The sequence below is a fragment of the Amaranthus tricolor genome, chromosome 4 (assembly GCF_026212465.1).
Source record: "Amaranthus tricolor cultivar Red isolate AtriRed21 chromosome 4, ASM2621246v1, whole genome shotgun sequence".
Taxonomy (NCBI): Eukaryota; Viridiplantae; Streptophyta; class Magnoliopsida; order Caryophyllales; family Amaranthaceae; genus Amaranthus; species Amaranthus tricolor.
The window spans coordinates 29,268,093-29,293,069 of NC_080050.1; the positions used below are offsets into that span (position 1 = coordinate 29,268,093).

Sequence of the window (24,977 nt, forward strand, 5' to 3'; positions counted from 1 at the left end):
TAGAAAGGGAATTGTTACTTGACATAAATAGATGGTAACAAAATAAGGTTATCTATTACCCTCAAGAAAGAGATTGATTTAACCTAATACTATACCAAACAAAAAATGTAGAGTAATGGTAATTGAATTTCTTACTTGGTATTAAAAAAATCATACCAAACACACCCTATAATTGATTTACAATATTTTTGTGATTAATACATTAAATCATATCATATCATACATTCTAATAAAGTTAAAGCAAAATGACAAATATCGCAATAAGGGTGATTCTAACATTTGGATTAATTTGATTGGGGTAGGCTGTTGGCTAAGCAATTTGAATACAACATGCAATCTAATATTAAATAAGGAATCATACATTCTAATAAAGCTAAAGTAAAATGACAAATATTGCGATATGGGTGATTCTAACATTTGGATTAATTTGATTAGGCTAGGTTGCTGGCTAAGCAATTTGAATACAGCATGCCATCTAATATTAAATAAGGAAGTTCTATAAATGATTTGCAATAATTTTGTGATTGGTACATTACAATCTAGGAATTGATACATTAGGTAAGGAAATTGTATGCTTGATTTGCAATAATTTTGTAATTAATGCATTAAAATAAAAAATTAAAATATATTTTAATAAAGCCGAAGCAAAATGACAAATGTCATGATAAGAGTGATTATAACATTTTGGATTAATTTGATTGGAGTAGGTTGTTGACTAAGCAATTTAAATACAGCATGAAATCTTATATTAAATAAGAAAATTCTATAATTGAGTTGCAATAATTTTGTGATTGATACATTAAAATTTAGGAATTGATACATTAAGTAAGGAAATTGTATGCTTCATTTGCAATGATTTGTAATTAATGCATTAAAATTAAAAATACAATAATAATTTTGTAATGTAATATTAATTTGCAATGAATGGGAACAAAAAATTAGCACTTTGTTTTTTTTTTTTTTTTTTTTGCAAATATAGTATTTAAAATTTACCTTGATTGCATTATGGTTATTTGTTAATTAATAATAAAAAAATCATCTGAATTAGATAACGATGATTCAAATTTTCATCATAGATAAAAATTTAGATTCTTTATATTAATTTATACTAAAAAAATTTGTGCATTGCACGGGTTTATATACTAGCATGTTAAAATTCAAACAAGTGGAATATTGTTTAATTCATTTAAAATTTGGCGTTAATTAGAGGGCGTTTATAAGACTTAAAACACATTTCAGAGTTCACCTGACTTTTATTGATATAATTGATTTTCACTGATTGTGATTGATTTTTAGCTATAAATTATAACTGATTTACATCAATTAAACCTAATTTCTACTTAATGTAACTGTTTTACTTAGTATAACTGATTTTTGTTGAATATAAATGGTTTTTTCGAATTAAAAATTTTTTTTACTAATTAATTATTTTTTACGGTGATCTAACACATGCCATATTTGGCAAATTACTAATAATTAATTGGAGTTGTTAATTTGATCTGTTGATTTTGTCAATTGATTTGACTAATTGATTTAAAATAGAAGTACGTAGTGGGAGCAGTTTGTTGTAATTTGTTGATTGTATTAGTCCGCTTTACGGCATGACGATCTCACACAACTGTACAACACTAGGTTGCTTGAATAAATATTTCTATTTGGATCAATTTAGAAAAATGTAATAAAATAAATATTTTTAAAAATTCCAAAATAAAATTCGAGAATTTTATTCCAAAATAAATGTGTCTCTATACGAGCCTAAGATTATGATTTATTCACTATTACCATCAACGAACATGAGAAAAAATTTTCATGAGTTTAACAGCGAACATGACAATGTCAACAAAAAAACCAAATAATATGGTAGTTGTTATCAACAGCGAAAATATATATATATATTTTTTTATTCTAACATTATAACATTGTCTTTGTTTTAGTTGGGACTTTGTTCGGGTCAGTCCGGGCCAATATTTCACCAGCCCATTCAAGGTCGAACTGCCCAGTGCAAGCTCGGAGGTCGGGGGTTCATCTAGGGTTTTAAGGATAGTTTAATGGCGGAGGTACGACATTGCCGCCATTGAAGAGAAACCAAGGGATGCTTTTACCTTCTTTTGCAGCAATGTCTGTTGCTCCATTTCCTCCATCCTCTTCAACTTTACACCAAATTTCCATCACTTATCCCAACCCTCATCCCTCCCTCCATTTTTCTCAACTTCAATTTCTCAAACCACTTTCTCTCACTAGCTTATCGCTCCATCTTCCCTCTACTCACCCTTCTTTATCATCAAATTCGTCAGTTTCAGGAGTAAATGCCGAATTACCGGAAGAAGACAGAGATGTAATCGAGGTAATTACAGAAATTATTAATGAAGCTGGAATTTCCGAATCAGAATCTTTAAAAATTGCTTTGAATTCGCCTCATTATGCAAAGACGTTGAGGGAGAGTGTTAAAGATTTGGACGAGCTTTCCCTTTGGAATTCATGGATGAAAGACGGTAAGGATAAGGAAATGACAATGTCTTTAAAGGAGAAAATGAAGCAAATTGCAAAGGAGAAGGGTGATGACGGAAAAATCCCGTATTTGGAGAGTATGGGATTGAGCCTATCTTCTGCCATTCATCTTGCTCATCTTCTTTCGTCGGAATCTCTTTCCTCTCTTGTTGTCAAGGTCTATATCTAAATTCTTTTCCATTAATTTTGTGGGATAATAGTTTCTTGCTATTTATTTTTGCTGGTTCACTGCAAATTCCCATCTTATTCCTATATCGTAGTTCATTTGAGACTTTGATTCACGATCTATGGACAAACTATCTATTTTGATGAGTAGGCTATAGATAGCAGCATCGTTTGTGTATATTTTTTCTTCAGTACTCTCCCATTGCTCTCCATTGACCATTACTTTCTAAATTTTGACCAGAAAAAAATTGTATGAAAAGGAACTTTATTTGATCATTTTGATGCATACCATGTTTACCACACCATTTTATTGTGCCATTGCCACTAGGCGGGAATGGGGGTTGCCGGGTTGGGATGTAGGAGCATTACCCTTGTCATGACAAAGACTTTTGATTGCTTCATATAAATAAGTAGTGATTGTGTTTAATGTGCCATTTTTATTTATCATTAACCAAAAACCTAAGAGTTATGATCTTTAGCACTATTGGAAATGAAAAGATTATTTTGCTGCATTGATTTCTGGATCTTGATAATGCTGAATGTCACCTGTAAAGGCGTTTCAGGTTACAGGCAAGGAAACAAACTTTCTCCTGGTCTTACTTATTGATGACTTATCAAAATATGGATTCTATTGCTAAATTGTATGTGACATATCAAACTGTTGCAGGCTTACAGTCAATGGATTTATCTGTGTTTATCTGTTTCAGATTTGGTTTACCTTTATGTAAAAGATTTTGCTGCTTATTTTGCATTTTTTATAGGTTAAGTATTTGAAGGAACTCTTTTTTTCCGATAGTGATGATGAAAGGATTGTTGGGAAGTTTGCCCGCCGTATGGTGCTTCACCTATCAATTTCTGTGGATGAGAATGTGCAGCAAACTTTGTCATTCTTTGAAAAGGTTAGTTTTCATCACTAGTTTATTTCTATATAATGTGTGAAATTTATGTTTTAATAATTCCAACTTATTTTAAGGTCGCACATCACTTTTTCTTTCACATTCACTAGGTTTAGTTCAGTTCAGACGGTTCTGTTTTAATAAGCTGGTTAGTATAGACCCTTAACCTTAATAATTTTGCAGCTTCTTTACATCTTAAGATAACTTGTACAGTTGTTTGACTATGTAGTTTGCATAAGTGGTAAAAATTAGTCTTTGCTAAGGAGGGAAGTCACCTGAGAATCTGCATAAATTGAAAAGAAAAAATGTTTTAGAAAGTCCAAGTTAGCTGTTTTTCTGGAGTTTGATAATTCATATGTTGCTTCCTTCTTCCATGTTTTAGTTTTTAGAACTCATTAATTTTTGCAGGACACTAACTTCTCTTTAATGTATATATGAACTGAGTTTTATTTGCTGTTTTTACAGATTGAAGCGAGACGTGGTGGTTTGGAAATGTTAGGATCCTGTGATGCTTCTTTTAGGTATCTCATTCAGTCATTTCCTCGCCTTCTCCTGTTACCAGTAGAATCTAACATGAAACCGAGGGTTAAGTTCTTGGAGAGTGTTGGAGTTCCACGAAAATACATGGGAAGTGTTCTACTATTATTTCCACCACTTCTCTTCCTTGACATTGAAGAAAAAACAAAAGCTGGATCTTGGCCATTTGAGATGGTATAGCATCATACTCTCAAATTTGACTGTGTTATTTGTTACACTTTGTATACAAAGTTTGTTCGTTTTTTCCTGTAAATCGGAATTTCATGCTGAAGGCGGTCTCTTTTTTCTCTTGATAATACCATTCTTTGTCTATTTTCCAGATGCATGCCCTGAATGCTAATATGCCACTTCATTCTATGGGATTTTGTCAAGAATAAAAGGCATTTTTGTGATCAATGCAAGTATATGTTGTATTTCGTAGCTGTTGGAATTTCTTGCCAGCCTTAACTAATGCAGCTCAATTGGTGTTTAGAAAAGCGTGTCTAAGTTGCACCTAGGTTCTGAAGTTCAAGGCACCCTTGCCCCAATGCTTTAAATGTCCTGGGTGAGGTGTTTTTGATGAGGCACAAAATGCACACTAATTCACAAAAAACCGAACTGAGGCACACTCTTAACTCTGCAGTTTTTGGTGCCTGCAGCCTGTTTCTGCACTTAGAAATCTTGTAGGGATTAAGTTTTGTGCCTCAATTTGATGAGGTGCACGTCTCACATTTGCAATTTGCACCTAGGCTGTAGGACCTGTATGGCCTTAGTGCATCGAGCCTTTTCAATTATTGAACTTAGTATCTGGCCCCCACATTACTGTTGAAGCTTGTCATGTCTTTTTTGCAGCCTTCATTTTCTGTCTTTTCATGGATGGTTTTGGACAAAGATTTTTACTATTATCAAAGTTATCTTATTGCTTACCAATAACTGGTCTATCTTTTAGGTTGGAGTATTGGACAAAAAACTTGGTCGGATGTTGGTGAAATATCCTTGGTTGCTGTCAACAAGCATCCAGAGAAACTATAAAGATATTTCCACTTTCTTGGAAGCTAAGACGGTAAGGTGTTCAGCCCAATATTATATGCTGACTGAGATTCTAATGTTATTTTTGTGAAATTTACATTTCATGTCCTAAATGTTCTCTTTTATATGCAGTATTTTTTTTCTGACACTTGTTAGTTAAGGGCTGTTTGCAGACGTGGGGCCATATTGTTTATTGCTACCCCCTTTGTCCCACGAAATTTGCCCCACTATTCTTTTTAATCCGTCCCACAAATTTGTCCCATTTTTATTTTTGGCCTAGACCCACGTTCTTTCTTTAATTCTTATCAACATATTCAACTTAACATTTCATCTCATCCACACATTTCTCCCACTTTCCCATAAATACCCCTTTTACCCACGTTTCTTGGTTTGTCATCAATTGCCTGTGGAGAAAATTTGGTGGGACTGAAGAAGTATTAAATATTAACCATGAACACAGCCATTGCCACATGGTCAGCAGCTGTTTTAAAAATCTATGCTCAGATGGTAAAACACGTATATTATATAGCTTTTGTTACACATAGTCCACTTAGTTTGGTTCTTCCAGTTTTAGAAATATGTTAATTAATAATTTTCGAGTGCTACTGTGATTCCAGTCCAGTGTCACATGATTCACTAATTGCCTCACGAATCGAAAAAACCGAATTATGGTCGGTTTTAGGCTATTTTTGAACCATTTTGAGTGAACTGCGAACAAAAGGCGAACCAATTGGCGAATTATGTTTCACTGTTCCAGACTTAAATGGCTGTCAGCAAAGAAATGCCTATCGGTTTTGATGCTCTTGTTTTTTCATATGTATTTTTGTTTCATATAATCTCGTCTTTGGTTGAACCTTTAGTTTATTTTGTTGCATTTTCCAGTGGTTGACAGTTTTTATGGGACAGTTGACTCTAACTTCGTTTCTGAATCTAACTAATTTTATTTTTGTAATTCTTAAAAGTGCAAAATGTTTGAATGTTACATAAATTCATTTATCCCAACTGTCATTGCATATTCCTTGCAGGTTGTGACTTTTGATGTTCCTCGACTTCTATTTTGATTTTACATCCGCAAAAGTTTTATCTCTTTCATACATTTTCATTAAATTCTACTCCCTCTGTTTCCGTTTATTTTAGTTTGTTGGTAACACTTTGACCAAAATTGTGAGAGCTTTTTGGTAAAAAGTGTAATTAACAAACTGGAGTACTTCAATATCTGTTAGAAGTTTGGATGATAATAGACTAAATGAAAATTGGTGATCAATAGACCAACAAATAGCAAAAAGAAACAATGTAATTCTAACCATCTCTAAGCTAGCTCTAAATTGATTTATATATAAGCAGCTAAATTAATTAAATGTCTTAGGGACTGGGATTGCTTGCATATTTGAGATGAACAAATTAATTAATTTAAGATAAAATCATTCTATTAAACCATTTTGGTCTTCTCAAATCATACCCAACTACTTATTAGCTCAAAAGACCCCCAAGTTTGGGGTGTACCTTTCTCAAAACACACCAAGTAGCTTGGTTACCCAGAACATGCAACATTGTTTTTCTTTTTCTTTTTTAAGAGAACCTGTAAGTAGTTTCTTTTCTTTTTTCTAATTCTAATATTCCTTTGTTTAAACTAGGCCTCCACATCATCTTTATAATCAGCATCAAATCTTCATTATCACTGAATCACTTAACACTTATCACTTATGTCATTATTATCAACAAACTAAAGCTCAATGCTGACTCCACATCATCTCTGTCATCATATCTTCATCACCATCATTCTTACTATCATCAGCAACATCATCTTCTAAGTCAACAATTTGGGAAAAATTTTGATTATTTAACTATCATTTTGGCCAATAACTTATGGAAAAAAACATTTTTATCATTGAGATGAGAGTACTTATGCCCACTATCAATTACTTTAATTTTGAAATTTTTAAAGTTCCAATTTCCAAAGTCTTCGGCCACCCTGAAACCACCCACCTAGCATCTCTACTCTTCCAAAACTCCTGAACAATCTTCTTACCCACTAAAACCTATCCTCCACCAAACAATGCAAGGCACAATCCAGCCATGGCATTCAAATAAGCGTTCAAACAAGAAAAGAGGCTTCAATCAAAAAAGCAGAGCCAAAAAACAACGGCATTAACAGGGAAAAATCTATATTCTTACAGTTGCTTGAAATCTCAACACTACTCTCACTAATCTGATAAAATCTCAACAAAGAAATCTGTAGTGGCCCTAAAATTCACATAAAAACTGCACAAAACTAAAAAACTCCCTCCGCCTCTTTTTTTATTACACTTACTAATTTAGTTTGTTTTTCACATTTTTCTATTTTGGCAATGGTCCCACATTCTGGTAATGGCTGTTCTGAAGGGTGGCACGCGACATGCTGGTAGTTTTGTAATGGAGTTGGTTTGTTTTGATAGAAGTGGTGCATTTTAGAAAATGATGGTTGAGTGTGGTAGGGAGACGAGAGAATAAGGAGTTAGAAGATTTACTTTTGGAAAGAAAAAATAATTAAATAGCATTCACATTTATCCCTTAACACTTCACCTAAGTCTATTTTGAGTAGGAAAACACCCGAGTCAGACAACCCTTTAGTTTGGTTTATTCCAAGTTAAATCCATATTTGTGTTTAATTTCACCTAAGTCTATTTTGATAAGGAACATCCCTGAGTTGGACAATCCTTTAGTTTGGTTTATTCAAAGTGAATCCATAGTTGGTTTCAATTGAGTAGACATGCCAAGGCAATAGGATTGTTTATTAGTACCAATGGAAGGTTTTTATCATTGTTTTTTTGAAGTATATATATGTCATGGTTATCTTTTCATAAAGCGATGAACTTTCGATTCTGGTGGTAAGCAATAAAGCCATTGAGCTATATAATATTCATTTGAACTCCTTTGTACATCTAAAAGCCCAGGTCAATTTATAGATGTAATTGCTATAGTAATATTCACCTTTTTGATGCTTGGTTAACATTTATTCCATAGATTCATGAGAATTCTATCATAAATTAAGATATACTTAACTTGTAACAAACTAAGTGAAAGCTTGAATAATTGTGAAAGTATTTACATTGGTCCATCAGAACATCTATTGGCTTTATTTAAGCCTTTGAACTAAGAGAGCTGCTAACTTCAAAGTCACACGTGCTAGAAGAGCAGCAAAATGTACAGAATGTGTAGTTGTAAATGAAAATAGTGTTTAATACTTAAAATGAGAATGGAGAGGACGATGAAACACAAATTCGAACTAATTGTGAGTTGTAAACAAAATACGCTTGAATCTCAGAGTTTGATACATGAAAGTTTACTCAATGCTCCATTAATCCAGGGTACCTTAAGTCTTAGAGTTTCCAAAGCCTTCTGATTTCTGAAGATTTCTTGCAAATCCTAAGTAGAGATGAAAAGTGTGACAGGTTGCACATCGGCATAAAGAGGCCTTAAATACCTAACATCTCTTCTCGGTGAGCATCAGGTCAACTATAATTTGGATAACTTAGCCATACCTCATTACAGGGGAAGCTATATAAAGGAAGATGGTTAACAAGTAAGTACTAAACCTTGTGGCTGTGGCGTTTTCTGGCTTTGCAGCACGAGTTTGAGCCAGGAATATTTCTGGCTCCTTGATGCGATCCAGTCACCCAGAGAAAACCCAAACTGTGTTTTAGATTTATTTGAGCCTGCTGCATTGATTCTCCATTCATTGGTTAGCTCACCACCTTGTGAAATCACTCCAAAGTCCAACCTACACAAAGCATCAAACACAAAAATGTTGTGGACAACAAATTATTGGATGGACAATTTCCAATGAGGTAATGATTGATGCTTTAAACATGGTCCAAAAAGTTCGAACAAAGTACCAATATGTACATGTCACTGCATTGTTTATGTTTTTGATGATGATGTCACTTTGTGCATTTGACCAAGGTTTAATACAGATCAACTGCTGTTAACCGAGGGACTAATTCATGTACATCCAACCTTTCTTCCTTGCTTGATTTGTGATCTTTGGAAAATCTCTGTATAGAATTCAACAGTGTCACCCTTTTATGCTTTTGTATCCCCTTTTATCTGTAACCCCCTTCTTTACTGGCAGGTACCAAAAGTCAGCATAGAAAGAGGAATCAGTGACTGGCCGCTTTTACTAGGCTGTTCAGCTGGCAAGTTAAAGCCAATGCTGGAACAGTTTGACAATCTTGGTGTGAGAACCTCAAAACTGGGTAACATTGTAGCTACAAGTCCCCAGCTTCTACTTCAAAGACCTGAGGAGTTCCAAAAGGTAATGTTTTGATTTTCACTCTAAACTTATATGGCATCTATGTGGTTCACCTAAGGGTTCTAATATGAAAATCTCCAATTATTTGTGGTGTTAACCTTTTTCCTTGCAATTTTGTTTGGTTCTTTTCTTATTCTGATTGAGTCATAATCATATATGATATACCACTAATTCTTCTCCAAGTTGATTACTGCCTGTCAGTTTGCCTTTTCATCTGTTCTTATTTTTCATGTGGAATCTTTCTGCTGTATAGGTTGTTAATTTTCTGCAAGATTTGGGATTTGATAAGGAGAGCATAGGTAAGATCCTAGCTCGTTGCCCTGAAATATTTGCTTCAAAAACAGAGGAGACTCTTCAGAAGAAGCTTGAATTCTTGTCTAACCTGGGCATACTGAAACAAGAATACCCACGGGTTCTAAAGAAATATCCCGAGTTATTTGTATCAGACATTGAAAGAACAGTGTTGCCAAGGTGAAGATCTCAACTGCTCAGCATATGTATAATTTTAACGAACTTCACTATTAAAGTCTAGAAATTCCTTTTAAACTGTGCCATTGAATTGGATTCCAGGTTAACTTTGAATTGGCCAATTTGTCACCATATACTTTCTTATGACATAATTTGATATGTTTTTTCAAATTCAGCCTCATGACATCCCTTTGAACCAGAAAACAGTAGATGAAGCATTATATAGCCACAGCTGTACTTTATAGTTTATCTGAGTGACGATATTCCACTTTATTTGACATAATCATTTTCCTTAATATACCCTATTACCTGCATAACGCAATTTTATTTCTTATCTCTGTTGAATAGAATGAAGTATCTGATGAAATCCGGGTTAACGGAGAGAAATGTTGCTACAATGATCGTACAATTCTCTCCTTTGATTGGCTACAGCATTGAAGAAGTCTTGAGACCTAAGTTGGATTTCCTAGTCAACACCATGGGCAAGTCAGTGAAGGAGGTTGTGTACTATCCGAGGTACTTCAGCTACTCAATGGACAAAAAGATTAAGCCCAGGTATTTCTTGTTAAGAAGCAGGAATATAAACTGTAGTCTGAAAGATATGTTGGCCAAGAACGATGATGAATTCGCCACCGAGTATTTAGGCCTTGAAAAACTGACTTCTAATGTATAACATATGTTTTGTAAGACTAGGAATTATAGTACTATACATAGAGACAGTCAAGTCATTGTGAATATTTAGAATCAAAATTTTGGATCATCTTTGTAAAGTACTGTATCTATAAAAGTTTTGATATGTTAGATGAAATCATGAATGAATGATGAATCAACTATAAAAACAGGTAAAACACTCGATCTCTACATTGGAACATTCATTTAGTCAAACCCATTCTTCAAACAGGAATTATGGTAGTTAGAACAATCAAGTAGAAGTCTTCAAGTTGCACATAGATCCTCATACAAGCTTGAGGGGTATCCACACATTCGTGTGTATTTCAACAAATTAAATAACTCCTTGTGTATGATTCATTTACAAAAATTCGACTCTTCTTTACAATATAATTAGGCAAAATTCCATTAAATGTCATCAACGTTTGCTATATTTTTTGCAGCAAGCAGGCAACTAGCATTTCATTGACATACAATACTATCTACTTAATTTTTAATTAAGGGTAGGCTTGATAATTCTTACAAAAAAGGATGAGAATGAATCATTTTGTGAGAATCAAACTTTAAATGACATGGGTAAAAAGAAGATCCTCAACAATTACGGTAATCCATAGTTCTCACTTCTCACCATACTATTTACCTTGGTTTATGCTTTACGATGAAAGATTTAAATCACCATGAAGGAACACAATTTTCACATCAATCTACTCGAACTCCAAATCAGTGTGTAAACTATACACAAGGATGTAAAGCCACCGAAGAAAAAACAACTTAATCAATACTTTCAACATGAGTACATTAGTAAAATCGAATATACGGGCATTGTACCTAAACGCCCTTTGCTTCCAATAAGTCTCCATTCCTTGTGAAACCCACATGTTTCCACAAAATTTCGTCTCCTCATTTACAGCAAGCTATTGTACCTTGTAATTTAAAGCACTAATTCGCCGTTCTAAAATGACAACTAGTTATGACTAGACTATGTTCCATCATACAAAGCAAGACTTGTATCAACCAAATAGTTAAATCTCAAGTCACTATAAATAAATTTAGGATTATAGAGTTGTCGAGAATGGTTTTTAAAGAAGTCGGATCAATTCAAGTCAAATTGCTAAAGAATTTATTCACATCATTGATAACATTAGTGATTTGTCACTTGGCATATCAATTCTTCTTAATATCAAAATCGAACGTTAAATCTTTATATAGGGTGGTGTAACAAAATCGTTCAAGATGAAAGCTCAATCCATTGACCATCGTTTAAAAGTACTTAGAAGTACATGGTTTCCCAGAATCAGAAAATTGCACTTCTATCAAGTTGAATGCTATATTCATGAAGAGTAAGATCATCCTAGTAATGGACAGTCTAAACAAGGAAAACAAAACTACATTTCTCGCCTTTCAACCCTTCATTTACCTGCTGAGAATTTAAAATTCAAAGCCAGAAAATCAGAGAGAAATTATACTTTCAGATATAAATTCAACATGTAACTCGTTTTCACAAAATTTTCGTGGAGATTCCGACTTCTCCAATGTGTGAATAGCAGTCTCCTCTGTGCAACAATATCAGATTGCTACAAAATTGTGACTTTTGTACATTACAATTAACGAAAATCTTCCGATCCTAATCTTTACAACAGGTGCCGGGGCATAATATCATTCTAGATGCATTAAGCTGGCATTGATATAGCTGTAGCGGCAGCGCTAGGTTTAACTTTCTTGTAACAAACCTCGGAAGACTTCTTAGATTTTCGTTTCTTGGAGCCCAATATTTTTGGTGTCTCTTCTGTATCAGACACGGATTCTTTTACCACTTCCGCAGGTTCATTAGATGAGTCCCCTCTTTCAACATTCTTCCTAGAGCTGTTAAACGTTTTGCTTCTATCTTCTTCGGGTTCCATAACAGACATGCCGATGAGCGTGTAGTCTAACAAGAATGTGCTTCTTTCAAGCCTATCAATCCGACTGAAGTGCCGCTGAGAATAAGGGATAATCCCTTCAAGAAGTTCTCCGATGCCTTTCACCTGTATTGAAGACAATTTAACAATTCGCAAGTCAATAACCTTATAGGAGTATATTAACAAGTAACAACCATCAACATTTAAAAAAAAACTGAACGCCATGGATGAATCTCTCTCTTTTTCTCTCCATTCTTATATCATTACCAGTTTGTAACGAAGACTGATAAACTACAAGGTACTGGTGTCTAGTACCACCACAGCCACTCAATCTACGACTCACATCACATTATAAAGTCCATCAATCTTTATGTAAAATTTAAATAAAGATAGAATCCACGGAAGCATTAGGCTAGATTTAAGCTCCAAAATCAAAAGAGGGAAATAACCTAACGTAATTTGCTACGTAACATTTATTAAAAATATATATATATATATATGCTTGACTAATTGTAGCAAATAGACATTTAGTCAAACATCTTTTCAACATACACAGTTTTAAATTCTAATAAAAGCAAGCTTTGTTTGAAGATTATATTCTTGCTCCCATTGTTCCCAATTTAATGTTTCCCATATCCAACTCCTAACCCCATAACAGATTCCATTGCAACCATAACTGGTAAAACCAAACCCCCTTCCCTCATCCACCACAGATCCAAGTTATTGGGAGTTTATCTGTTACCTAAAATGTTATGTCAGTGTTTGTACATAATTACATATTTGCACGTAGTATCAATACAAAATATAATAACAAATATTATCATCGCAATTGTGAAGACTGAAACCACATGATTACTTCCCCCTTGCCAGAGACTCTAGGAATAAGATCTAGTCACCTAAAACGTTCTGTCGGTGCTATATGCTCAAATGAACCACTTCTTGCACATAAAGCGACCACAAGGTTTACATCAGTATGCAGGGAAATTGAATAATACAATGACGATGCAGAGCATCAGAAATACCCACCTCTGCAATTTCCGTAGGGGAAAGCAAACTGAAAACTTGCAAAAGCACAAGCTGAGCGATGTGGCACAGTTTCGGCTTAGTATTCCACTCTCGAATATATTCAAAAAGTTGACGGATTTCCTCCTTCCCAAGAGGCAGAAGTGCTTTTTTCAAATGATCAACGGCATCTTTTTTCCTGCGTAAATATTGCACGCACAACAATGACAATGTAAGAAAAGAAATCAGAATATTGCATCACGAATTGCAAGAAAAATATCTCAAGCAGTCAAGGGACTGAAATGCTGCATTTCCAGACATAAAGGCATTCAGCGGAGTACTTCTGACCTGCAAAGTTCAGAAAGAAGTTCATAAAGCCTATGAGGTTTTCTCAGCTCAAAGGCAATCTGGATTGCTTTAGCATAATCAGCATCAGATACAGCATTCTCAAGCTCTTGACCACGTAAAACACCTTCTTCCTGCATCAAGAACAGAGCTGACACATCAGAGAGGATTATTAAAAAATTCGAATAAGCTACTCGAAAAATCTTGCAACGCGTGCAATTTCAAAATTTTTGGTAATCAGGTATGCAACTAAAAGCACCAAACTAGTTGTAACTAAATCAAGGAACCAGAGAGAAGCCTTATCTTCAATAGATAGAGAGAGCTGCCTGTACAAGAGCGCAAGCACAGGGATAAATTCTGTATAGGCACGGAGCATGTCAAGGGTGGGTCATCTGAACCAACTCTTATTTTTAAGAAATAATCAGATAATGTTTATCCCGTCTCTCCTCCCCAACACAGTACTAATCTGTCTGTACTCCTTAAAGGGGTGAAGGGGAAACAAAATCCAACGGGACGTGAGGAATTGAATAATCAAGTTTTATAATGTAACAAAACTTAGTGCACTCACTTTCTTATTCCATTTGTCTCTCAGATATATTGAAGCTCCAAAGGTTTGGCCAATTCAAGAATTTTGGTCAAGTACACAAAGATGTGTACTGCAAATAAATCAAGATTAAGACCATATAAAGTCATGTTTTCTCAGCATCTAATTCATCTGAGAGACAGAAGCAATGGGGACTGGAGAATTTAAGTGTGGTTTTCTGCATTTGTGGTCATGCAACTGCCGCTGTTTAAAAGCTAACTCAGCCAGATCATATTAATATCCAACCCTAAAATAAGAAGTTGAGTTCAATTCTGCAACGAAATCGGAACCCTGATAACGGATAATTTTAGCACACCGCATGATAACAATAAAAAGCACCTTACTAAGGGTAACAAGTTCAGAAATCTATTAAAGGTTACAAAAGCTAGTACAAATCTGCAGAAGGTGAAAAGGATGTAGAGCATAGTGCAAAAACAAGGCCATATGATATCGTATCAGCCGTATCGTAAAGATTTTCAAACTTACCAAAACGATAAAACCCATATTAAAAGTTAAAAAAAATCACGTTTAAGGCCGTTTCAAGCGAAATTTCATGGTTCAAACCAAATTTTGGCGATACTTTAAGCACATATTGTATTGTCGTGTACCTGTTTCCGCAACCGCGATTTTTACCGTATTTTTGCACCATCATGAAGAGAGACTCACTCAACACTTGGCATTCATGGTTTTATATATATATATATATATATATATATATATATATATATATATATATATATATATATATATATATGGTCAAGTTCCAGTGAGAATCAAACTTCTATGAGAACTGTGAAAACCAATATCTCCGATAAAAATGTTACTTTTTCATAGAAAAGGTGTTACTTTTGGACAAAAAAAATGTTACTTCTGTTTTTTAAAAAAATCTAGTACTTTTTAGCAAAAAAGTGTTACTTTCAGAAAAAAAATATAAATACAAAGTAACACATTGTTTTTGAAAAGTAACACCTTTTTATTTTAAAAGTGACACCTTATTGTGAGTTTTTTTCAGAATTTTTTTCTTGAAGTAACATTATTTTGCCTTAAAGTATCGCTATTTTTTCAAAAAAATGTAACACCTTTTGGTAAAAAAGTAACATTTTTTGTCAGGCATATTGGTTCTCACGGTTCTCATATAAGGATGGTTCTCATTTGAACTTCTTCCTATATATATATATATATATATATATATATATATATATTATAAATGAATTGCAAAACCAACTATGAGACAGCATTGAAAGACCAAACTCAAAAGAAGGAAAACATAGTTTGATATGATAGACTTGAATGAACAGAAATACAAGGATATCATAGAGATAGATCGATAGATACAACTGTGTCAATCCAATCATGACACAATGCAAAAATAGCTTAACCGAAAATTAGTTTGAAATTAGGAGCGAAGACAAAAATAATTTTTAAAAATGGCCCAATGAACAATTACATGTCGGTGCTCTCTCTTTTTTATTAGAACCATCAAAGTGTGCTATCTCCACATCTCCTTTTTGAGTTTTTTGTTTTTTTGAATATTCTATTTTCTCAGTCACCCTAATATGTGGGGTTCTTGTAATATTGTTATAATTTTATATAGTGGATGTGATATTGTTTGTGTTCCTTTTATTGCTTGTCTTTTTTAATCTTCTTTCACAAATTTCTCAAACTTCATCTACACTAACGCATATGCTCAATCTCTAACAAGAACAAAAGTTTGAACTTTGAAGTCATACATGAAATCACAGCAGAGATACTTGCCTCTTTACGAAAAGCCTCTTCCTTATCCGTGGCGGTGGAATCGTTCCATATCTTGATAACTGCATCACCACCCCCAGTAGCAAGCATTTCTGTCTTCTTTCCAATTGCCAGGGCCCATATCTACGCACCACAGATAAACTCAAAAAGAGGCACACCCAATTTAATTGAAAGGCATAAACTAAAGAGTTCAATTACATCAGAAAACCCACCAAACAAGGAATAAACACATAATCTGCCAGAGACTGATACAAGAGAATGTCATATCTTGATAGGATATGGCCATTTAAATATACTTCATACAACTTAATGAACGAAAAAGATGGCCTTATGTTCAGGTACAAGGATATATTTAAGAACATATAAAAATCCTTTAGGGTTTAAGGCTTTGGCATTTTTTGAGAGAACCTCCTGTCACTGGTTGGCCACCGAGCTGTAATTATGGTTATCTAAAGTCTCTGATTTGCAAAGTTTTACATTGATCAATCTAATTTTAATTTAGTTGAAAGGTAGAGGATTGAGAAACCAGAAGTATGAAAAATGCAACAGAACCTTGTCCTCATGCTCATCATAAGTGGCAATGCATTCACTACTTGTTACGGTCCAAAGCTTCAGTAGCCCGTCTGCACCTGAAAAAGATACTTGACATTAATCATCAAATCAATCACAAATCAAGAAAACTAGTCAGAAAAAAATGTCACCATACCAGTCGAAACAAATTGAGTCCCACGTGTAACAAAGGATGCTCTCAGAACACTAGATGTATGCCCTTCAAATGTTTTTAAACATGAGCCATCAAGAGTCCACATTTTTATTGTCTTGTCTCCAGATGCTGTTAAAACACATTTATCAACAGGAGAAAATTCCACAGACCAGATTCCACGTTTGTGTCCCTTGAGTTTGGCCACACACACTAGGTCTGGAAGCTTCCATATACAGGCAGTGCGATCCTAATCAAAATAAAAACATATAAGCTCAGAAAGGAACATGCAAGTAGTTTACCTTTGTAAACAAAAGTGAAAGTTTTTTCCTGTAAAAACCACACATCCAAATGTGTTAACATACAAAGTTTTCCTTCTGAAATGAAAGAGCTCCATCAACTCTAATAGCTCGTTCGATCATCGCTATTAAATGGTAGAAATGGTAATAGTAGTGTAATTTTGATAAGACGATAAACAAGAATATCAATGCCTTAAAATATAAAGAGAAAGTTCTGAATTTTAATGTAGCATGAATTTTAAAATACACTTTCACTAAGTTTATACTGATAAGGTAATCTGCTAACAATCAACTCATAAATAGCAGTTAGAAACCTGAGAGCCACTACAGACATAGCTGTCAGAAGGCGCAATAGCAAGAGAATTGATATCCTTGTCATGGGCTGCTACAACAGCTTTTGCTTTAAGGCTTATAGGCTCTTCAGAATCACTGTTAATTCCTTCAAAGCTCCATACCTTGATTGTACGATCACTATACAAAAGGGGCATTTATATTAGCTAACAAGTATTCTGCATGATGAATCATTCCATGGCAACACTGCCCTTAATCGTTCAAATTAAAACAACAAAAACACGATGCCAATACCTTCTCTGCTATATATTATCATATCAAAATAAAACAAGAGTTTCAGCAACACATTCAAAAACTTTTAGCATTTTTAAGTCCTCAAACTGTAAGTTAGGAGTATAAATTAGAATTATACACTTCCTCTATTTCTTTAAATTTCTATGCTTCCTATTCATACGCTCCAATGCCTACTTTGAGCCAAAATAAGTTTATTTATGCATACGAGATGCATCTAAAAAAATACAACTTAATTTTGGGGGTGTTTGACAATTAGCTTTTTTGTTGGCTTTTTAGATAACTTTTGGTTTTTGCCTTTTTGGTAGGTCAAACAACCAAAAAAACGTGTTTGGTAAATGTCTTTTTAAAAACTACTCATAGTAGCTTTTTTATTAGCTTTTGGATTTTTGGCCTGAATCTAAAATAGCGAACAACCAACAAATAATTTGTACCAAACAAAAAAATGGATAGGGCTAGGGGATGAATTGATTGCTATTGAAGCATAGCGAAAAGCCACAACAAAAAAGCAAAGGGGCTTCACAATACTGTTAATAGAAAGGGATAATTTGAAAAGTCTACCCACTAATTCATACAATATATACTATACTCTTTTCAACCCTATTTTGTATGCCCAATGAGAGTTTGACATGGCTTATAGTAGCTGGAAAGGTGACATTACAGAGCGTTGGTTATTTAAAAGAAAGTGTAAAATGATGGGAGCATACATCAGCGGAAAGTGACATACATTTAGGAGGATCTCAATATGAAAAATTCTGCATATTGAACACAAATAAGAGTAGAAAGAGTATAAAGATCATCATTTTAAGAAATCTAAGCATATGGCGACCCGAATATCCGCTCCATAAACATTTAGTGCTGATTTATCAAATGGAGACCATTAATGACAGACTATTAATAGTGATGGGGGATTGAAATAAGTTAATAGTTCTTTTGTTATTTTTTCTTCTTTTTCTCCTCAATTACCAGCAAGAATCTTGAATCCCCCCCCTCTCAATAGGTTAGGAGGTAATCATATTGCACAACTTCATCATATAATCTCTCTTCAATAATTCTAAACTTTATCATCACATCTAAGGTGCGCATTCAAATAGGGTGTTGGGTCAAGGATGCCAGTGAGTCAATTTTATGTTTTACCTTGGTCCACATGTTAAATCTATTTCATTTTAATTTACAAGCTCAAATAGGTTATGGGTTCAAGTCCATTTTGACCATTTGTCCAAGCAATTGCTTGCAAGCTATTTTATTAGTCTAATAAACTATACCAGTATCCACTACCAAGCACAAAACTATTGCATGCCTCATGAGCCATGAAACTAATTTGGAACACTATATACATCTGTGTCACCGCATATGACTGTTAATACATGTATTTTTTCTACCACATAAGTTGAGCATATTATGCTTCAAGGTAGTCCCAAGATTACTAGAAGCAATTGTATGGACAACAATATCAATTTCAATAGAGAAGTTAAGCACAAGCAACCAAGAGGGGCAGGAGAAAAGGCATTTACAATTGATATACAGTGAGATACTCTTAAATACCCACCTACTACCACTAACAAAGAAGTTTCGTTGTTTCTTCGAACAAGCAACAGCTCCAACAGCTCCCATATGACCAATTCCAACCCCTACGCACCTCCGTGTTTCTGACTCCCATAGTCTGACCTGCATGTCACCCCATATAGATAAATGAATAAACGCACTCTACTATATTGAACTTAGAGCATTCATTACACAGCTAGCAGCAGCACACAAAAAATTGTAATTGTATTAGTAGAGTGCATTGACCTATGATAAGCATCAGGAAGCACGTGCCTTCCACAGCCTCCAGAAAGGTATTCAGCAATACACAGGGGAGCTCTGATTTGAAATCAAAACATACATTCCATTACCCCATTGTCATTATATGGATCCACCTAAGCAGAAGGATCGAACATATACAACCTCACTTATACTAACAAAGAGGTTTTCTTTTAATTGACACTATCTAGCAAACATCAGTTGCAAGTTGCAACTTCGTACAAATAATTGCACATGATTGAACAAGTTATTTACTATAACCTTATAATTTGAAACTTAAAACTATTAATCTTTGGCTTTATCAACAAAGGATATTGATTAAAAATCAAAAAGAATAACCAAGACCTCTTCATTTTTTTGAGTATGGCTAGTCAGCTTATTAGTAAGGTTTATTTTTATGCAAGGACCATTATTCAAAAATTGAACAGCTTTACTCAAAAATAAAATGCCCAATGTCTCTCGTAGGACATGAGCATTTCCAAGTAAGTTGCCTATCTTATAAAATCTTGTCTTCGGGTCCTTTTATATATCTTCATTATCTCTTTTGGCATCCTTCTCCCTTTCTTTTTTCTTTATTTTGTAAAGACAAATTTAAGCAACACTGCAACTTTTAATTTTTTGACTCTTCATATTTAAGCATAAATAAAGGTTCCCAACCCCTTTGGCTTTTGAATGGTGTAGGCAATGGAGCTCCTCTACCTTGATTTTAATAAGCGCGCTTGAGGCATGCCTAGGTGCAGCTAGACAAAAGAACTTTTTCAAGTCTGGGCAGGGGGCAGGAGCACAAGCCGATATATATATATATATATATATATATATATATATATATATATATATATATATATATACACACACGTGTTCAATATAAAAAAAAATAACAAAAAAACATTAAAATATGTTTTAACGTGCACTTTAATCCCGAAACCCTACCAAGTCGCCTACAGCACCAACCAAGATGAGGCAAAGCCACATGAGCCTTGCACTTTTACTACTAACCCTATACAGTCTACCCTAATGTGGCTTTGCTTTTCTATTTTCACAAACGGGTTTTCCCCTTAAATTTGAGTTCTTTAACTAAATATATAGCTGAAAATATATGATATTAAATACAATTTAAAAACTGGATCAAATACACAAGGCAAACAACTTCACATCACACCTTGTATTTATATTCCAATGATCCATTGCACATCATGCCCCTTAAAACTATAATTAATTACAAAAAAGAACATTTGAGGGGGGAAATAGCCACTTTTGCCTGAAAACATTGTTTGCCTTTATAAAGAAGTAAAAGTATGATCATTTTACACAAGGTATTCACCTAAAGGTGTCAAAAACAGACACGGAAGGGTTACTTACACTGTTGTCTTTGCTCCCAGTCACAATAAGTGTACTTCCAGCTCTTGTTATGCAGGTGTCAATACATAAAACAATCCCAGTATGCCCAGCAAGTACATAGGAACAGGACATTGAATCGAGATCATAAACCCGCACCTGTATAAATGGTGGATAAGCATATATTCATACTAAACATACATCTCCAACATAATAAATATATCCCTGAATTCTAAGAATTCATATTGAAGCAATAAACGGGATTTTCTCAGCCACAATAATATGACAACAGCAGCAGAAAAATTAAAATAAAATATTAACCTGTTCTAGGTTGGTTGCAACGGCAAGAAATTTTTCATCATCGCCTAGAAACTTCATATCTACTATCTCCTCATTGTATCCAATGAACCTCTTACAGAGATGCAAACCCACATCTTCTTTAGATTGATTCGAGACGGAGTAAAACAGAAACTGCTGATCAGCAGTGACGCAAAGCAGTCCTTGATCAGAGGGCAGAAAGTGAGTGGCAGTAAAACCTCTTTTTAAATCATTTTCTTCAGAACTAAAAGCTATATCTGAAGCCTTCTGCTCATATAAACAAACTGCACTGTTGAAAAAAAGAATAAGCAAATTATACTCTATGGTACACCAAAATTAAAAAGTAGCCAATAGGCAAATATTGTTAATAATTTGAGAAACTATGCATGATATAACTCTTCAAATTGCAAGATTACCCTTCAGAGTTCCAAATTCGAACAATCCCACGTTCACCAGCAGTCATAAAGTAAACTTCTTTAGTGTTCCTTTTGCCCTTCTTAGGTTTTTGTGATAATAAACTTTTATAGATAGCAGTTCCAGAGCTAATGACGCAAATAGCTTCAAGCACCTCATATGTCGGTATCGTTGTCTTGCATTCATAGCTCTTGAGGTCCCACATGTTAACCACCTAAAAGTAAATTCAGAACCATTTTAACACAGAATTCTTCAATAAAAGCTGAAAGGCATGTCAAAAAAACAATGGTATCGTTGTGTATTCCAAATTCCAGCCATTTCTCAATAAGAGAACCCATGAGGAATCAAAGAGATTTATACAAAAAGTAATGACCATTGACCACAAATTTTTCGCAACTACACGGACATAGAGGCATGTAGCTTGATACAACTAAGGCCCAAGGAAAGTCACTAAAAAACAAATCCATGTAATACCTGAATTCTACATTGAGGGGCTTTATTTGACTCTTAGTGGTCAATAATGTTAAACCTTAAACAACAATCTAATTGATAGTTTTGATGAGTCAATAATATTTTGATTGTATCAAAATACTATAAACAAAGATTACAATTTTAAATTTTCACAAATGAACAATAAACAATTGCTATAAAAGTATATTGGCGACCCAGTTTTTGCATCAAAACCCAATTCCAAGTTCCTGGAATTTGTTGAAACAAATTCATTTCATTTGCTTTCCCAACAATGGAAAAAGGAAATCCAAGTTTCCAAAATCAAATGTTGATTCCCAAACACAACATTAACTTGATTTTTCTCAAATATAAGTCATAAAGAACACACATAGGATAACAAAAGGCAACCATGAACCACAGTTGTGTGTTTAATTAAATTTATAAAAGCTTGGAAAATTGAAATCCCACACTACGTAGTATCATAAGCAAGTTAATCTTCTAGTATTTGTATTCACAATATCAAACAAGAGCAAAGTGCATGCCTTATCTCTTCCGGCGCTAAGTAAGAAACTCCTATCTTCAGACATAGCCAAGGAAACCACAGCAGAGAAGTGTTTTTCCATTGTAGCAACACATTTCTTATTGTTAAGATCCCAAACCCTAACTGTTGCATCATCACTTCCAGAGAAAAGCTGTAAAATGAAGCCAGATATTGAATTAAAGAATAAGTGAAATATATAATTTGAAAAAAGAACTGAGTATAAATTAGTTAAATAAAACATGCATATGATAATATCTCAATGAACTCCAACTTGAGAAAGTTCAAAAGAGTAAGTGCTTACAATCAGACGACTAGGATCAGGATGAAACATGATGCAAGTGACAATCCCTTTATGGCCTTTGAAATAATGAGTGCAAAAACCACCATCCACGTCCCAAACAAGCACTTTTCTATCAGCACCAGCAGTTGCAAGCAATCCACCGGACGCATCACAAGCCATTGCCATCACCGGACCATCATGTCCCTTTTCATTGTCAACTCCCATCTCAGCACAATTTATATCCATACAGGTAAAATAACAAAAAAGGAAACAAAAATTGCCCTAAAAGAAGGTTCCAAACAGGGTGAAGCAATATGGGGTCAGGGACTACAAGCTTCCCGTTGCAAACACGCAGCTCATTGCATTCCTAACCGGACCCTTTACTAATTCATAATATAAGGCTGATAAGTATCAAAAATTGAAGCAAGGTACATCTTGAATCTTAATAAAAAAAAACTACATATTAATGTTTTGTAATAATTCTTTTAGAATTAAAAATTTAACGGAATGGCGACTTTTGTCTTCCAAAACAGTCATGCAAACCTTGTGAGCATGGTTATCTCCCAACTTTTCAACACAAATTACATCATATATTCCAATCTAAAAACAGAAACTTCACAATTTAACTTATTTTTTATATAACTATTTTGCTAGTGTATGACCATCCGACTATAATTTATTTTGCTAGTGTATATGCTATTTGGCCCCTACTTCAAATTCTTGACTTAGCCCTTGGTTCCTAAATAAGACAAACATAAAGGATAACTGAATTGATAGCTCAAAGTATGAAGAATAAAGTTGCAATGAGTACCTTCCAGGAACGAATACATTTAAGGGTAGCCAAGTCCCAAACCCTAATTTGACGACTGTGACTTGAAGAGAAGAGGAATTTATCATCCGAGCTAAGTGCGAGAGCAGTAATAGGCTCTGAATCGCCTTCAATGGTGAATTTGATAGAAGCGTTGGAGAAATCAACGATTTTGATGGAATCATCGCAAGTACAAGCGAGAAAAGTGGCGTCAGAAGAAACAACGAAGGGGCCACCTGTATAGAACTGCTGCAGCGATTGATTTGGACGATAACTCTTCTTGTAGCTTAAAGCCGCCATTAATGGAGTTAGAGTTGCACAAACAGTAAGCGAGATGTTAGAAATCAAAATAAAAGATGCCCTTGAGAATAAAGAGGGTTTAGGGTTTAACGAGGAAGTGTAAAGTGTTTCTATTTTAAAAAATAAATAATACTCCCTCCTATTCACGTTAGGAGTCCCATTTGACTTTTCACGAATCTTAAAGAAAGTCAAAAGTGGGACCCTAAGGGTAGAAAAGAGAGTGGTATTATAGGTTTTTAAATATGAGGAAGGAAAATTAGTATGGGTAATGGAGGGTATAATTGAAAATAGAATAAAGTTACTAAGGGCATAAAAGTCAAAAACTCATACCAAAAATATAAATGGGACAATTAAGGTGACTTGACCATAAAAGTAAATGGGACACATAAGCTGAATAGGAGGGAGTACCTTTTTCTCTCCGTTCCATATTTAAGAAAAATATAATTTTTAGATATTAAATATTTTATTTTATTGAATAATAAATAGATAAATGAAAAGTAAAAATCATAAACATTAAAAAAAAGTGTTAAAAGAAAATCGGTGAAAAAACATGAAAAACTCGACCAATAAAATAATCATCATCAATCATCAATAAATCAATAATCAATAAAATATACTAATAAAGAAAGGACTTTCACATGTGTCACGCTATTATTAAAAATGTTCCCGCCATTGTTTTACACGAGAATCTATCTAGTATTTTTAAAAAGTTGGTGGAAAGTTAGTAATAAAAAAATATTAACGTTTTTATAAAGTTAGATGAGGAGGTCAATAATAAATTAGAAGAGTGGAGGGAAGTTTTAGAATATAAAGGGTTGTCCATAAGTCGTATGAAGACAAAATATTTGCGATGTGACTTTAGTAAAACATCATCGATTGGGGAGCTACTAGCTAGAGGTGTCCATTGAAGGAAGAAGTTGTTACAAGTAAGGTTGTGCAAAATGGGACTGGACCGATGGTTCGGATCGGAATCGGACCTAAATCGGACCGGACTGATTGCATCCAGTCCGCGTTTCGAGTCTTAC

General features: G+C 34.1%; 2 protein-coding genes across 3 annotated transcripts; one reads left to right on the plus strand and one right to left on the minus strand.

Annotated features, from left to right (window-relative positions):
- Positions 1-1,910: 1,910 nt before the first annotated feature.
- LOC130810084 (transcription termination factor MTERF2, chloroplastic) lies at positions 1,911-10,681 on the plus strand. Its single transcript, XM_057676021.1, has 7 exons — positions 1,911-2,665; positions 3,435-3,572; positions 4,035-4,280; positions 5,035-5,148; positions 9,226-9,408; positions 9,659-9,876; positions 10,222-10,681. The coding sequence occupies exons 1-7, from the start codon at positions 2,093-2,095 to the stop codon at positions 10,544-10,546; spliced, it is 1,797 nt and encodes a 598-aa protein (XP_057532004.1). The 5' UTR covers positions 1,911-2,092; the 3' UTR covers positions 10,547-10,681.
- Positions 10,682-11,694: 1,013 nt separating this feature from the next.
- Positions 11,695-24,035, minus strand: LOC130810082 (protein TORMOZ EMBRYO DEFECTIVE). 2 transcript variants are annotated; one of them, XM_057676020.1, is made up of 14 exons: positions 23,656-24,035; positions 22,866-23,048; positions 22,566-22,715; positions 21,576-21,787; positions 21,163-21,448; positions 20,866-21,000; positions 19,253-19,371; positions 17,436-17,592; positions 16,829-17,072; positions 16,675-16,751; positions 16,122-16,245; positions 13,791-13,917; positions 13,467-13,641; positions 11,695-12,566 (listed from the first exon to the last, which is right to left on the minus strand). In XM_057676020.1, the coding sequence occupies exons 1-14, from the start codon at positions 23,950-23,952 to the stop codon at positions 12,213-12,215; spliced, it is 2,640 nt and encodes an 879-aa protein (XP_057532003.1). In that variant the 5' UTR covers positions 23,953-24,035; the 3' UTR covers positions 11,695-12,212. The 2 variants fall into 2 exon arrangements, with proteins under 2 accessions (XP_057532003.1, XP_057532002.1); XM_057676019.1 differs by having other exon boundaries at positions 11,716-12,566; positions 13,791-13,921; positions 16,126-16,245.
- Positions 24,036-24,977: the final 942 nt, after the last annotated feature.

Coding starts and splice junctions, on each gene's coding strand:
- LOC130810084 (XM_057676021.1), top strand. CDS start 2,093: ATGCTTTTACCTTCTTTTGCAGCAATGTCTGTTGCTCCATTTCCTCCA. Junction 9,409..9,658: donor GACCTGAGGAGTTCCAAAAG/GTAATGTTTTGA, acceptor TCTGCTGTATAG/GTTGTTAATTTTCTGCAAGA. Junction 9,877..10,221: donor GAAAGAACAGTGTTGCCAAG/GTGAAGATCTCA, acceptor TCTGTTGAATAG/AATGAAGTATCTGATGAAAT.
- LOC130810082 (XM_057676020.1), bottom strand. CDS start 23,952: ATGGCGGCTTTAAGCTACAAGAAGAGTTATCGTCCAAATCAATCGCTG. Junction 17,593..19,252: donor TTCTTTGTTAGTGGTAGTAG/GTGGGTATTTAA, acceptor CCTTTTGTATAG/TGATCGTACAATCAAGGTAT. Junction 16,246..16,674: donor ATGATGAGCATGAGGACAAG/GTTCTGTTGCAT, acceptor TGTGGTGCGTAG/ATATGGGCCCTGGCAATTGG.